At 37.5% G+C, this 16,261-nt stretch overlaps 1 protein-coding gene across 4 annotated transcripts in view; it reads left to right on the top strand.

Moving 5' to 3' along the window:
* rapgef6 (Rap guanine nucleotide exchange factor (GEF) 6) overlaps positions 1-15,222 on the top strand; it is a 154,804-nt gene extending 139,582 nt beyond the window's left edge. For 3 of the 4 annotated variants that reach the window (XM_053478202.1, XM_053478201.1, XM_053478203.1), the window contains 4 exons: positions 6,540-6,696; positions 7,824-8,245; positions 12,397-12,663; positions 13,993-15,222. In XM_053478202.1, coding sequence (XP_053334177.1) covers positions 6,540-6,696; positions 7,824-8,245; positions 12,397-12,663; positions 13,993-14,015 — 869 coding nt within the window. In that variant the 3' untranslated portion in view covers positions 14,016-15,222. The remainder of the gene's footprint in view (positions 1-6,539; positions 6,697-7,823; positions 8,246-12,396; positions 12,664-13,992) is intronic. The other variant, XM_053478204.1, reaches the window with a different exon arrangement.
* The last annotated feature ends 1,039 nt before the right edge of the window (positions 15,223-16,261 follow it).

A 16,261-nucleotide genomic window follows, 5' to 3' on the forward strand; every position in this document is an offset into this window, starting at 1 on the left:
AAATATAGTAAAATGAGGATATGGGTTTATATGTATGGGTGTTGTGGGTGATTTATGTACAGTACATAGGGCACAGTAGGTAATAAGGATATGTGGTAATATAAAATAAATAGTGGGGCTAAAAAGTATTTAGTCAGCCATCAATTGTGCAAGTTCTCCCACTTACAAAGATGAGAGAGGTCTGTAATTTTCATCATAGATATACCTTAACTATGAAAGACAAAATAAGAAAAATCGATAATTGGTAAATTTCTCTGTAAAATAAGTATTTGGTCACCTACAAACAAGGAAGATATAAAGCTCTCACAGACCTGTAACCTCTTTAAAAGGCTCCTCTGTCCTCCACTCATTACCTCTATTAATGGGATCTGTTTGAACTCGTTATCAGTATAAAACCTGATAACGAGTTCAACCTGTCCACAACCTTAAACAGTCACACTCCAAACTCCACGATGGCCAAGACCAAAGAGCTGTCAAAGGACACCAGAAACAAAATTGTAGACCTGCACCAGGTTGGGAAGACTGAATCTGCAATAGGTAATCATCTCGGTGTGAAAGAGTCAACTGTGGAGCAATCATTAGAAATTGGAAGACGACCACTAATAATCTTCCTCAATCTGGAGCTCCACGAAAGATCTCACCCAAAATGGTCAAAATGATTACAAGAACTGTGAGCAAAAATCCCAGAACCACACAGGGGACCTAGTGAATGACCTGCAGAGCTTGGGACCAAAGTAACAATTGCTACCATAAGTAACACATTGCGCCACCAGGGACTAAAATCCTGTAGTGCCAGATGTGTCCCCCTGCTTAAGCCAGTAACATGTCCAGGCCTGTCTGAAGTTTGCTAGAGAGCATTTGGATGATCCAGAAGAGGATTGGGAGAATGTTTTATGGTCAGATAAACCCAAAATATAACTTTTTGGTAAAAACTCAACTTCTCGTGTTTAGAGGAGAAAGAATGCTGAGTTGCATCCAAAAAACACCATACCTACTGTGAAGCATGGGGCTTTTCATCATGCTTTGGGAAGGAGTGACTTCGTAAGAAGCATTTCAAGGTCCTGGAGTGGCCTAGTCTTCAGATCTCAACCCCATAGAAAATCTTTGGAGGAAGTTGTGAAAGTTCATGTTGCCCAGCAACAGCCCCAAAACATTACTGCTCCAGAGGAGATCTGCATGGAGGAATGGGCCAAAATACCAGCAACAGTGTGAAAACCTTGTGAAGACTTACAGAAAAACGTTTGACCTCAGTCATTGCCAACAAAGGGTATACAACAATGTATTAAGATGAAATTTTGTTTTTGACCAAATACTTATTTTCCACCATAATTTGCAAATAAATTCCTCAAAAATCCTACAATGTGATTTTCTGGATTTTTTTCTTGTTTTGTTTCTCATAGTTGAGGTATACCTATGATAAAAATTACAGGCCTCTATCATCTTTTTAAGTAGGAGAACTTGCACAATTGGTGGCTGACTAAATACCCCCCCCCCCCCCCCACTGTATAAGTACAAACATTGTTTTATGGAGTGGGTAGAGGACATGTCAAGAATATAACATGCGAAACATAATATACACGTTTGCATGTTCTCCATGTGCTTGTTGGGTTTCATCCAGGTAATCCGGTTTTCTCCCACAGTCCAAAGATATGCTGGTTAGGCTAATTGGCGTTCCCAAATTGCCCATAGTGTGTGAATAAGTATATGTGTGTGACCTAAATTGGCACCCTGTCCAGGGTGTACCCTTTGTCGTGCCCCAAGCCTCCTGCGATAGGCTCCAGGTTCCCGCAATCGTGAATACATGACAAAGCATTATAGAAGATGAGTGAGTGAGGATTACGGCGCCCAGTCCCCTTTTCCTGTCTCTTATGTTGTGGGAGGAGATGTAAATATCCACCGTGACACACACACACACACACACACACACATATATATATATACTCTACCGTTCAAAAGTTTTAGAACACTTTCTAACTCCATGATCGTTCCTGATTTTTATTTCTTTCTACATTGTAAAGGACTGCTGAAGGCGTCCAAAAAATGCATTAATCTCCTTTGAACAGTTGATATTGAGATGTTTCTGCTACTTATCCTCTGTAAAGACTTCATAACGCCTCTAATCTGAGGTGCTGTTAATTGGTAATTTTTCAGGCTGATAACTCTAAATGAACTTCTCGTCTGCGGCAGAGGTAAGTTTTGGTCTCGCCCTCCTGGGATGGCCTTTATGAGAGCCAGTTTCATTATGGTGCTTGATGGATTTTGCAAATGCACTTGCCAATACTGTTCTTGCAAGAACTATTACAGAAAAGCTGACCTCTGTGTCTTAAAATAACAACTTACTGTTGTTTTTCTTGTTGTTACGTTATTACCTAATCCCATATGTGTTATTTTATAGTTTTGAAATCCTCAGTATTGTTGTTAAATGTAGAAAATAAATCACTAAACAAAAACAAAGAAATTTGCAAGTGTTCCAAAACCTTTGAACGGTAGTGTACATACAGTGGAACCTTGGATTGCGAGCATAATTCGTTCCAGAAGCGTGCATGCTTGTATATCAAAACACTCATATATCAAAGTGAATTTCCCCATGAGAAAAAATAAAAACTCAGATTTGTTCCACAAACCCAAAAAATAAATATCTAAAAATAGTTTATACAAAATATAAAGTAAAAATTATATTTTGCACTTTACCTTTTTAAGAAAAAATTTTATTTTGCACTTTACCTTTTTAAGAATTTCAACAGAGCAGTCTTTCTATCAGAGTGTGTGTGTGTGTGTGTGTGTGTGTGTGTGTGCGCCCTGAATCAGCAGCCATTGGGTTTCTCAGCAGTTGCCTAGCACTCTAATAATGTAAATCATTGATGGCCGCAAAACAGGAGAAGGTTGTAAGATGATTGCAAAGTGTTTTCACATACCAATTTCCTCAGTTTAAATGTAATTAAAAAATAGCAGTTAAAAGTTAACATAGAGGTCAAGATGATGTCTAGAACACCAAGAAAAATATCAGGGAGAGCTGCTAGAGAATTGCTAGAGTTTTTACACTCTTTACACTCTTTAACTGTTCAGCAACACCTGCACAAACATGGCCTTCATGGAAGAGTCATCAAAAGGGGGTCTCTGGTGTCCTCACCACGGAATTCAGCATCAGATTTTTGCAAAAGAACATTTACACAAGCCTGATGTATTTTTTTTTTAAATCCTGTGATCGGATTAGGTAAAACTAGAACTCTTTGGCTGCAATGCTATAAAACACAGCAGGGAGTGTAGCTCGGGGTCTGACTGTTGGGAAGCTGGGATTTGCTATGCGGTGGATTTTATAAAAGACAGTGGCACGCGAGCAGGGGCAATGTGATGCGCCCCAGAGACTTTAAAAGCGGAATGCCGGCCTTTGATCTCCGCGAGAGGACAGCGCGTGAACGAGCTGCGTGAGCTCCCGCGGCACCTTTGCTCCCGCTTAGAGCCCGCCTTTGCATACCCGCCACCGAAAAGGCCGCAGAGAGGACTGCGTTAGGGCCCCCAATCTCAGCCGGGAGAGCCGCCCAGCCGACGGACATCCAGGTGAGACTCCCGCCTGTGGCCGCGCCCAGAGAGAGCTGGGAGGGGCCGGTCTTGGCTCGCGTCAGTGGGCGAGGTCGCCGTCATCGGGAGCGTGCAGGAGTGTGCTACCTTTGCATGCTCCAAAGCTGCCACTCTGCCTGCCACCACCACTCACCAGCGGGGCACTGCCAACCAAACCAGCACGTGCATCACCTTCCCTTTCCCTTCATTCCGATTTAACCCCGATTCTTCCTAATTTTTCCAAATAAATTACCCTTTTCCCCCGTAAGACCTTGCCTTGTGTCCGTGCACTTAGAGTTGAACCCGTTACACTGGTGGAGAATGCAGACATGGGGGCACCTGGCACGGACCTTTTATATATATATATATATATATATACACACACACAATTTTTTCACTCTTTCTTATATTGCAGCCATTTGCTACAATCAAGTAAGTTCATATATTTTTCTCATCAATGTACTGTACACACAGCACCCCATATTGACAGAGTGGCCTGACGGAAGCCTCTCCTCAGTGCAAGACACATTTAAAAACACCTGAAGATGGTGAGAAATAAGATTCTATGGTCTGATAAGACCAAGATAGAACTTTTACGCCTTTTTGGTCTAAGCGGTATGTACAGTATGGAGAAAACCAGGCACTGCTCTTCACCTGTCCAAAACAGTCCCAACAGTGGAGCATGGTGGTGGCAGCATCATGCTGTGGGGGTGTTTTTCAGCTGCAGGGACAGGATGACTGATTGCAATTGAGGGAAAGATGAATGCGGCCAAGTACAGGGAAATCCTGGACAAAAACCTTCTCCAGAATGTTCAGGACCTCAGACTGGGCCGAAGGTTTACCTGCCAACATAACAATGACCCAATTTCATCTGGATGTTTCTGATGGCTTCCAACAATACTGGCATCCATCATGATTTGGGGTGTTTTTTCCTTCAATGGGAAAATGGAGCTTAAGGTTGTGCAGGGGAGTTAAATGGCGGCTGGGTATGTGGACATGTTGCAGCAGGCATCCCTCTTGACTGAAGTCCCTCATTTTTGTGGTAATGACAGGGCCTTTCTACAGGACAATGCTGCAGTCATAACTCCCGTCTGACGAAGGACTTCTGGGCCATCCTGTGTGTTCCCCTAATCTAAATCTCCTTGAGAACGTTTAGGGATGGATGGCAAGGGACGTTTGCAAAAAACAGACGTCAGTTCCAGACTGCGGATGCCCTTTGTGAAGCCATTTTCACCATATGGAGCGACATTTTCACCAGCCTTCTGGAAACAGTTGCATCAAGCATGCCGAAACAAGTGTTTGAAGTATCAAGAATGGTGGGGCTACTCACTACTGAGTCCTTTTTTTACACTTTTAATTCTGTTGAGTATTTTCGAGCTACGGTCTTAAACTTTTGTTCAGCTGATAAACAGCCTGTTCGAGTTTAAAATGCAATTTTTCAATAAATTGCCAGTCTCATTTTTCTTTTGTCTCTTGCTTTTTCTTTTGACATTTTAAAGCAGTTCTTACAACCTTGGTAACTTGGTATACGGGCAATGTGCAAGGCAAGCTAAATTTTACTTAAACTTTTACAAACAACAAAACAAACAAGGTCTTGATATTTAAATACAGTGGAACCTCGGACTACGAGTAACGGGTTTGCGAGTGTTCCGCAAGACGAGCAAAGATTTTTAATCAATTTTGACTTGAAAAATGAGCATTGTCTTGGTTTACGAGTACCGAGTATCATGTATCACGCATGCACTTCTTGTTTTGACGCTGAGCATCACGTGATCACAACTGAGCCAATGCTTTTTCTCTCTCTTGTGCTGCGGAATTTTAGGTAATCGTCTCGCCTTTACAAATTAAATTTGCTTTACGAGTGTTTTGGAATACGAGGCCGCTTCCAGAACGAATTATGCCCATAATCCAAAGCTCCACTATACTGCAGTACGCTTTGTCTGCTGAGCGTCACGTGATCACAACTGAGCCAATGGTTCTTCTCTCTCTCAAGCTGTGGAATTGTGGTTAATCATCTCCCATGCTCATTCTCAGTGCTCAGTCACTCGTATAGTCAACAACTGTGTGCGCGTGTACTGTTTACTATACCATTGTGACCACATGTGCGCGTATGTGTAAAGCATTTTTGTTTGTTTGTGTCTAAGTGTAGTGACTGTACTTTAGTAACTATACTGCAACAGCGGCCTCCATAAAGAAGTTGCTCTGGATAAGAGCGTCTGCCAAATGCCTAAATGTAAATGTAAATGTAAAAAAAAAGTTTAAAAGGCAGTAGCAGTGAGGGAGGTTAATCTGTTTAGAGGAGTGATTTTGGTACTAATCTAATAGTCTAATGCTACAATCTTTCCTGTTGAAGTGCTACCTAATAATATACAGTACACCTATCACAGATTAATAATAACTTTATGATGGAGGAAAATGACTAAACATCCTGCATTCCACACACTGAACAAACTGAATGTTGGCCATAATAAGCATTTAGCAAATACCTTAGTTAGGGATTTATTTTATATCATTTCAGGCAGATTTGGCATGGATAGATTCTGTTTGCTGTTTTTAGAAGCAGAAACTAAAGAATTCTACACAGAAAATATAAAAAATGAAAAGAAAACGCTAAACTGTTGACTGCTTTTCTAAAGAAATAATTAAAAGTGTTCGCACAACATTTGCTCAGGGACTAACAGTTGTAATTCAGTGGTGCTAGTGTTTGAACCCTCCAGTGGTCCAATGTCTTAACCACTAAGCCACTTTACTGATTACCTGACAGTCAGAAGGGATACAAGTTTCTGTTTCCTTTTTGTTTTTGCTCTGAAATCTGCTGTGGTTTGCCTATATCATAACAATTCAAAGCTTCTTTAAAGAAGAATATGCATCAGTTGTCCAGTTAATGATTTTTCATAGACAATCTTGGGTGCCAGAGAAAAATACATTTGTAATTACTGATCAGTGCTTGTTTGTGCTGTGATACACTTTGATGGCTGCAGGCAAATTGTCCAACTTGGATTCAAGCCACCAAAAGTCTCCTTCACATTCCAACATATTCATCAACAGCTCAGTAGACTCCATGCACTCAAGAACAAAAGTCAGAAGTCAAATGCAGTCACTTCACACTGCCTCAGAAACCTGTAAGCCCTCCACAAGGTAAAGCACCTTTCTCCATATAAATCTCATGCTCTCTCAGTTTTTATTTATAACCTGCTTTAATGCTGAATGATAAATATTGTATTGCCAAACCTTTCATGTTATGTTGCATCTCATAACATTTTGCATTAGATCTGCAAAAGCTCATACAGTATACTGTATATAGTGTATGAAAACTGTTAAGAATGTGCACTACATTCCACAATCATGTAAATCAGTCAGAATTCAAAATAATAAGAGAACCAGCGAAGAGTCAGATTTAGAAGTATAGGAAGTTGATTACATGCATGCAAGAGTTAAATAAGATGTTGTATGCAATAATGCTTTAATCATTAATGATTTCTGTGTCCCCAGAGTATGTTTGGCATCATGTCTAATTTGGCCAGGCTTAGTCTGACACAAACAGCTTAAAAACAGACAACTTCTGGGACCTGTCCACAATAAGGGCGACAAAACACAAGGGGAGGGTGCCTATTTAGCAATTCTTTACACAAGAAGGTCGTAATCATATTCCGAAAATAAGACTTTTACATGTCACAAAGTTACAGTTAGTCAAAATTATAAAATAAAGAAAATTAACATAATCAAATAAACAAAAAAAGACAAGAAAAATATCCCATACTAAAAAAAAAATTTGCAGGGTATGTAAATAGTGTGTCTATATTAGTTTCTGTCTTGGTCCTTCACACTACTTGGACCTGCATCAACACTGTCTCACATTGAGATGGTTTAATGGATTGACCTACACAAATAGTAATTTTATTATTGGTAATGGTTGGAAATCAGTCATATTTTTAGTCAGAACTAAAAGAAGCAGTTGTTTATATAGGGTTTCCCTATGCTATATAGTTTTTTGTTGCAGACCATTGCCAGATAAATAAACGAATGCCAAAAAAACCCAGAATTGTTTTGTATGTGGGATTTTTATGCTCTTTTTAATATTATTAACAAATTTTAATTTTTTATGTAGTCTATCCTATGTGAGCATCCATTAAAACTGAGATACCATTTTAAAAATATTTTCGTATAAATTTTTTAAATTATTATTATTTAATTAATTTAAGCTGATTTTGTTTTTTTAATATTTATTTTCCTTGAGTTGACCATTGATGTCATTGTCTTATTAGTTTGTCCATGATGAGAAACTTGGTGACGCAGGGCTCAAATTTAACTTCCTCGACCAGCGTAGAGGAGCTAACTTTGCCTGTTTCAGAGGTGGCTGACAGTGGCCGAGGAAGCTGGACATCATGGTCCAGCAACTCCCATGACAATCTGCAAGTTCAACGCATTTCAGATATGATAAACCTCCAGCATCCTCAGAACGCTGACAATATAACAGATGTGGATAATCTTCAGACCATAAACAGACATTTGAGGGATGACTCAGAGCTTAGTCAATCCAGACAGAGCTGGACTTCATGCAGCTCAGTCGCAGACAAGAAAGAGGGAAACTGTGGCACCATTAAACATGGAGAGACAGTCAGTGAGCAACAAAGCACAGATACTGCATATAAAACGGTCACCTCCACCACAGAAAAAGGTCTCATAGGTGAGTTACTTATAACAAGTATACAAATTTAACAAGGTGATTTTTCACAGATGCAGCAAACAGCAGATTTTTTTGTGCATTTCAATATTCACTTTCTTACCTGATGTTACAGGTACAAAGTACTCTTCTTGTCAAATACAGTAGGCACAAAATAGCTGGAATTGCCTGGCAAAATTGCCTGGCTAAATTTATGATCCCTTTTTGGGAGCACATTGGCACAGCAGGTAGCATTGATGTCCTACATTAATATAAATTTTACCTCAGTCCACAAACCCAAGGTGGTGATAGCAAAGAAAAAAATCCTGAGGCGACTAATAGAACAAATATTTAATGTAACCAAACTCAAAAGGGAGCCTGTCCTCAACTTAGTGATACCTGATAGTCTAAATCATTGTGAATGGGTGTATGTTGAAGAAACTTAGTTTTGAGTATTGTTAGAGTTTTTAGGCTTAAGGCTGTTTTCACACTTGGTCCCTGGCAGCCATTTAGTCAGCAATTTTTTTGTTTATATAAACATTCCAAACGTACTCAGGCCACTCTGAAACAAACTGAACTTAGACCATCCCAGAAGGTCTGGTTCATGGTCATGGTTCACTTAACCTGTGCAATACGGTATGAACACTAAGTTCATACCTAACACAGGTTAGCTTCGCTTTTTGCCATGGTATTTTAGCCCTCTAGGCTTGTTGTGGACAGGTCATGTACTGTTGCAATGGAAACTGAAAAATGCCAGTGCATCTGCAGTTTTAAGTGAGGCAAATCTAGCCTTTCACATTTTCCACATTTTGTCACATTACAACCACCAACTTCATGTTCTGTGAAGCCCTCAAAGGTTTGTTAGAGAACATTAGTAAACAAACAGCATTAATGTGGAAGAAGGTGCTCTGGTCAGATAAGACCAAAATTTAACTTTTTGGCTTAAATGCAAAACGCTTTGTGTGGCAGAAAACTAACACCAGCCATGGTGGTAGAAACATTATGCAATCTTACAAAATACAGTGAAACCTTGGATTGCGAGTAACTTAGTCTGCAAGCATTTTGCAGGACAAGCTATTTTTTAAATAAATCTTAACTTGTTAAACGAGCGCGGCCAACGCTGTAGTAAATGTGTGCGTTGTCTGCCGAGCGTCACATTTTCACTAATGAGCCAATGGTTCTTTTTTCTCTTGTGCTGTGGGATTGTGGTTAATTTTCTTCCATGCAAAGTCTCAGTGCGCGTGTATCACTTATATAGACAATACCTGTGCACGTTTGTACTGTGGCATAGCCCAAACTAAACTAGTGGTTTGGATCAAAGCGTATTCATGTGTTAAAATGTCCCAGTCAAAGTCCAGACCTAAATCCAATTGAGAATCTGTTGCAAGACTTGAAAGTTGCTGTTCACAGATGCTCTCCATCCAATTTGACTGAGTTTTAGCTATTTTGCAATGAAGAATTGGCAAAAAATTCACTTTCTATCTGTGCAAAGCTGGTAGGGATATACCCGAAAAGACTTACAGTAGTAATTGCAGTGAAAGGTTGTATTGACTCAGGAGGGCTGAATACAAATAAAAGCACCACTTTTCAGATATTTCTTTGTAAAAATTTTGGAAACTATCATTTTTGTTTACCTTTAAAATTATGTGCCACTTTGTGTTGGTCTATCATGTAAAATACCAATAAAATACATGTAAGTTTTTGGTTGTAACATGACAAAATGTAGAAAAATTCAAGGGGTATGAATGCTTTTGCAAGGCACTCTATATTTATCTGCCTTAATAGTTGTGGAGATATACCAATCAGCCATAACATTAGGACCACTGGCAGGTGAACTCAACAACTTTGATAACCAACAAAACCAGAAAACTGATGACAGGATCATGGCCACCCAAGATTGTTATAATCAACAACAACTGCTATGTGGTTACAGATAGCAGTGCATATATGGTCTAGGGTTGTAGCTAAATTGCATAACAAGCTTTTTTCTTCACCATTGCAATATGTAGCTGTACAAGCTACACACAACTAAGCGGTTTAACCAAAGAAAAAGATGTTTAGAGAAAGATGCACCAGAAACTACATTATAAGTCAACATAAGTTATGGAAAACTACTTCTGCTCTGAATTTCTTTATTTGTGTAACATGGTATTGATTAATTATAAAATAGATGTGTTAAGTTTATAGCAATACAAGACCAAATATAATGGCCAGAGGAGGTTAATCTCAAGTACTAATTATTAAAATTAAAAGGTGGTAAATAAGTAAAAACATACCAGTTCAAGGTGCTGGACAGATAAAACTAAGGCAATGATGACTGGTCATCACGCACAGCGCCATGCTTTGTAAAAATCAAAGACCAGGATATTACCAGAAACGTGTCATATTAGCCCTTATTTGTAGTGATATGCTGTGCTTGGTTTTCACCAAACACTGCAAGATGAAAAAACATATCTCACACACGCTAACATGTCTCACACACACACATGTAATGCCAACGCACTCAACAAATATTTAAGGCCTGCAGGTTGTGCGGTGCACCAAGGCGGCAATGGCTCTTTGTAGGTCTTAACACGCTCAAATAACACACAGGTTGTGTGTGACTTGGGGTGGCGATGGCACAGGGTGCTTGGGCCCGTCATCAATACATGCAACTATATTTTTGTTTTATTTTTACTTTTTTTTTTTTACTTTTTTTTTGTATTAATAATTTTTATATGAATATTTTTGTGCTATGGAATGAAACATGGTCACATTTAATGAGTGTTTTGATATACAAGCATGCTTCCTGGACAAATAATGCTCGCAATTCAAGGTTCCTCTGTACAATTAAATTTACAATTCGGTATATAAACATATGTACTGTACATCTTGTTTACTAGTGTCCTACATCCATAACATACATTATTTAAGATTTAGTTTTTAGAAAATGTGACACTTTACACTCCTATTTAGCCAGGTAAATTTATGTAATGGCAATGTACACAAGTGGCTGCAAATTGTGGTCAGTTTACATTTTTGACTAAGTTGGTTAAGTCATTCTATCTGGTAAAAATTACTGCTCCCTATGCTCTTATAATTTTTTAAACCACAGAAGACACACAGCAGCAGAGGTGTGGGTAGTAACGAGTTACATTATCTCCATTACATTTACTTAAGTAACATTTTAAATAAAATGTACTTCTATGAGTAGTTTTACTGCACCATACTTTTTACTTTTACCTGAGTAGATTGGCAAAGAAGAAACGCTACCCTTACTCTGCTATATTCAGCTACACTTGACTCGTTACTTTTTTAACCATTTATTCCAAACCATTAGATATTCTTTATTTTTGCCAGAGAAATGCAGCTGGTGGATCTACTACGTGACTTTGTTCCACCAATAAGACATAGCAACAATAACAATAACCACAAATTGTTAAATCTTCAGCCGTGGTAGACAGCGAAAGAAATATTTCGCAATTAGTTTAGCTGTTTTATTTAATGTTGCAATGTTAAAATATATACTGTACTTAGCAAATTAGCTAGAGGCTAAAAAAAAATATAAGTTTCTTACATTTGTTCTATCAGACATAGTTTATTGTAAGGTGAGACCTCTTGTACACGTTATTTGTAAGACATCTGTAGGGCAACTGAATAAGCAGTATATCTTACACTGGAAATAGTTGTCACCTACACATGTCACCTACAGTAGGTATTTGTTTCAAAATCTTTATGTTGTGAAAAAATGAGATTAAAAAATTTGTGTTTCTTGTTCATTAACTTGCTATTTTGTAAAGATATTTAGTTTTATAAATTTTTATTTTATTTTAGTTCTCTTATTTGGAAATGTCAGAATTTGTACATTATTTTATCATTTTGTTCAATAAAAAAATTAATTATTCGGACATTACAATGGAACAGTTACTCAGTATTTAAGTAGTCTATTTACAGAATACTTTTTAACACTTTATTTAAATAATATTATTTTGAAGTACAGCTACTCTTACTTGAGTATAATTTTTGGCTACTCTACCCACCTCTGCACTGCAGCTATAAATCTAATGCTGCTGACGATTTTTTTGTAAGTAGTTGTTACTTTAAAAAAAGTTAAATTAATTCATGTGCACAGTTTTTTATTGTTTTGTTATTCTTTTCTTTTCTCTCCTCTCTCTCCTCCTGACATGTTTCCTTAGTGTATTGTGTAACATCGACATGCAAAGATGATAGATACAGGGCTCCGCCTCCTACCCCCCTTGGTTATCAAGGGCTGTCATTGGGAAACATGCAGGCACAGGAGGGCGCTGCTCTGCGCCCATCCTACGTAAAGCCACCCAACTATAGTGTGGCATTGCAAAGATCCAAGATGTTGGGCGACACATGGAGAATAACACCCGGACATCAAGCCATTTTCAACAGGCCTGCAATTGTAGCACCTTATGCTGTAGCTAATAGTGAGGAGGGTATGTTTTTAACAACCTCTGACAAAAAGTGTGAAATAACTACTTTTGGAAAAATGTTCATTTATTTAATTCATTGGGGAGGAAAAAAAAAAGGACATTCATACCACAAAACTATTTTTATTTAATATTCCAACCTTGTGGCTTTAAGAAACACTGAAAAATGTAAACGCTGAAAGAAAACTTTAGTCATTTGCAAGTTGTTTTTGCAGATCAAGCAGAAGAAAAAATGAGATGACTTAGTTTGAAACAAAATATCATGGAATCATAAAACACCGCCTTTGGCTTTTATGGATTTAACTATTGACAAACATCTATCTGGCTTCGGTTTCTGTTATTGCAGTTGCCAGAGCAGCTTTGGAGGTTAGAGCCTTGTCATGGACCATTTTCTTTAATTCCCACCATAGATTAGGTACAGAATATTTGCATGCCATGTCACTGACATTATATGCTTATTTTTAAGAAAAGTTTTCTTGACTTTTGCCCTTGGTTATCCTGAAAAACGTCATCACCACCAAACATTTTTGGAGTGGAAAAAGTGTCTAAAATCCTAATATAAACATGTGCATTTATTGATGATGTTATGACTGTCATCTTCCGCATATCTTTACCTGACAACCCCATATCATCATTGATTGTGGAAATTTGCATGTTTTCTCCAGGCAGACATCTTTATATATTTTATTGGAATGGCACCAAACAAAAGTTCAGTCTCTGCCTGATGCAAATTCGTGATTCATAACTAAATATCACTTTTATCTGATCATCCACAGTCCATGGTTGCATTTCTTTAGCCCACCAAAACCTTTTTTTGTTTGTTTGTTTGTTTAGGTGGTGACGGTTTTCATATGATGGTTTTTGTTTGGCCTTTCTATATGTTAATCCCATTTCCTTTGGGTGATGTTGTACAGAAATTGACCCTGTTTCTGCCTATTTGGTCCTCTGTATATGGTGATTCTATATAGTTTGCTTCAGAATCTGCTTGATCTGCAAAAGAAATTGCAATTGATTATGGTTTTCTTAAAGCCGTAAGGTTGGAAATGTCTATGATAATTTTTTTGAAATAACATTACCAACAAGAGTAGTAATTCCATACTTCCTGCCAGGGTTCCATATTTGTTTTGTCATATTTTTATTGTCTTTAGTATAAATATGTTAAAAACAATACAAATAAAGAAAACCTATTGAATAAGATGATGTGTCCAAACTTTTGACTAGTAATGTAGGATACATAACTTGTAGTGCACACTATTTGTTTCATATTCAAAGTATTGATATTATTAATGTATTTTGGTTTTCACTTTTTTTTCATTTTACCTTTTTTTTTTGCAGATGAGCAAGTATCAGCAGTGTGACTCCAGTCAAAAATGTATGAAACAAAGTGTGAAGTCCAGCTAAAATCACTAACCAACACCCCCAGTTTTACCTCGTTAAATGCTTTCCAAGATGTGTGTGCTGTTATAGCAGGGGCATTGTGCAGTTGTTTAAATTTTCGTGTTCAGAGATAAAATGTGTTTAATTTATTTTTAAAATCTATTTTTAAGATTTGATTCAGGATTTTTGCATGATGGAGGTCTGCAATGAAACTTAATATTTTAGGCTCATTTACGATATAATTTTATGTTTAATTTTGTTCTTACTGTAAATGCCTCACCTGCATCATAAGGTGCATCATAATTTTGGATAAATTATCTTTATGTCTGTGCTTGATTTTTCTGGACATATCCTTAATATTGCCTTACCACTAATAGCGTCTCAGGCATTAATGAACACCATCTCCTTATGTAGTTGCTTAAACTGCTTCATGCACCACTGACTGTAGATAAGTTTTACAAGTTTATGAAACTGTAAATTATACTGCATTTAGTGCATTTTTGCAGTCTGCAGTGAAACTGTAAAATTCGGAGTGTGTAAAAATGTTAAGCTTAAGATAATTGATTCTTTGAGTGCATTTTTGTTCCTTAATTTTTTTTTTCTGGACAGTTATTTTTTTTCTGCCAGGTTACCACTCTATATTATTCATGCAGACATGTGCTGTGCCCAGGGCAGTATTGATGAGACTTAAAATATATTTATAATTATTTTTATAAATATATTACCGGCATTGAATGTGTTTTTTACTTAATGAATCAAATAATTAAATGCAGCCCCATCTAAAACTATTGTCAATATTTTTGTTATTTTTGCCTTAAACTGAAGATGAAAGTAATTATGAATATGACACAGTACATCAAATTCAGATCTACTGTCTCATATTCATAAATCAATTCATCTTTAATTTTCTGATACTTGCATCTTAAATTACTTAGAATATTGCATCTTTGGTGGCAGACCACCAGACTTTAGGTGAGCAAAGGTATTGTATTACATAGTATAAAAGTGGATTACAGTTAGTAACTGTGCTGTACTGTAAGTATTCTTCAGTATTCAATTGCAGAATGTAATTAATATTTAGTTAATGCTGAGTTGATGCTGTTACTACAAGCAAATTGATGCTGGGTTGCAGTGCAATTTTATTATTATGTGTTTTTGTGTAAAAACAATAAAAATCATCTCATTGTAGTGCGTCTAAGTCAAATACAACCTTGGACAAACGAACTTTTTAAATCGTGCAATTATTTATTTAAAAAACAAAGAAAAAAAAACATTTGGACAGTACTAAGGTCTCCCCTTAAGTTGCAGCTGATCTTCAGCAGCAATGTGTAGACCTCTATAAAAGAAGTTGTTTAAGCCGTTTGCTGGTCTAATGCATTCAGGTGTGTGTTAACACAATGAAAAAAAGACATAAGCAGTGACCGCAGAGAAGCATTTGTTGCTTCTAGAAGTTTATCAGTCTCGAAAGGATTATAAAATGCAGTTGCTCATTCTACAGTGAGAAAGATTATTCACAAGCGGAAAGCACTTAAGACAGATGCCAATTTTCCTAGGAGTGGCTGTCCCAGAACTTTCACCCCAATGCCAGACTGTGCATTGCACAGAGAAATACAAAAAGAACCCAAGGGCTGCATCTCAGATCCCACAGTCCTCATGGGGAAACAAGACAAAAAAGATAAAACTAAGGCCATGTCCATACCTAGCTGGGTATTTTTAAAAACAGATTTTTCTACTTCATTTTTAAAAAATAATTCTGTCCACACAACCTACGTTAAGTTCTGTTGGAAGCATCCCTAATCAACAGGGGGTTAATCAGAAGCCTAGACAAAACAACATTACCGCATTATTGCGCTTTGTGGAAGTCAGACGGGTCTGTGTCATTAGAGTTTTGTATGTACAAAGTGAGCTGTTCATCACATTCACATTCAGACACCTCTGTTCATTAACGTAATGTATAAGTAACTGCACATGTATGTGCACGCTTGTAAAAAGTCCAGTAAGCAATGTTAACACAGTCGCTAGTTTATTGTATTTACATACAGTAAACTTGCAACTGTGTTATCATTGCACATTGCACAAAATATTCTCATAAACAAAGCTGATGTTCAGGAGACTAGCACCCAGACATTGTCATCATCAGCACAAAAGGTGGCACTACAATGAGCCAAAATCTCTGTTTCCCCTGTCCACACAACACTGAAAACAGAGTTTTGGAAAATCTTCACTT

The sequence above is a fragment of the Clarias gariepinus genome, chromosome 19 (assembly GCF_024256425.1).
Source record: "Clarias gariepinus isolate MV-2021 ecotype Netherlands chromosome 19, CGAR_prim_01v2, whole genome shotgun sequence".
Classification (NCBI taxonomy): domain Eukaryota; kingdom Metazoa; phylum Chordata; class Actinopteri; order Siluriformes; family Clariidae; genus Clarias; species Clarias gariepinus.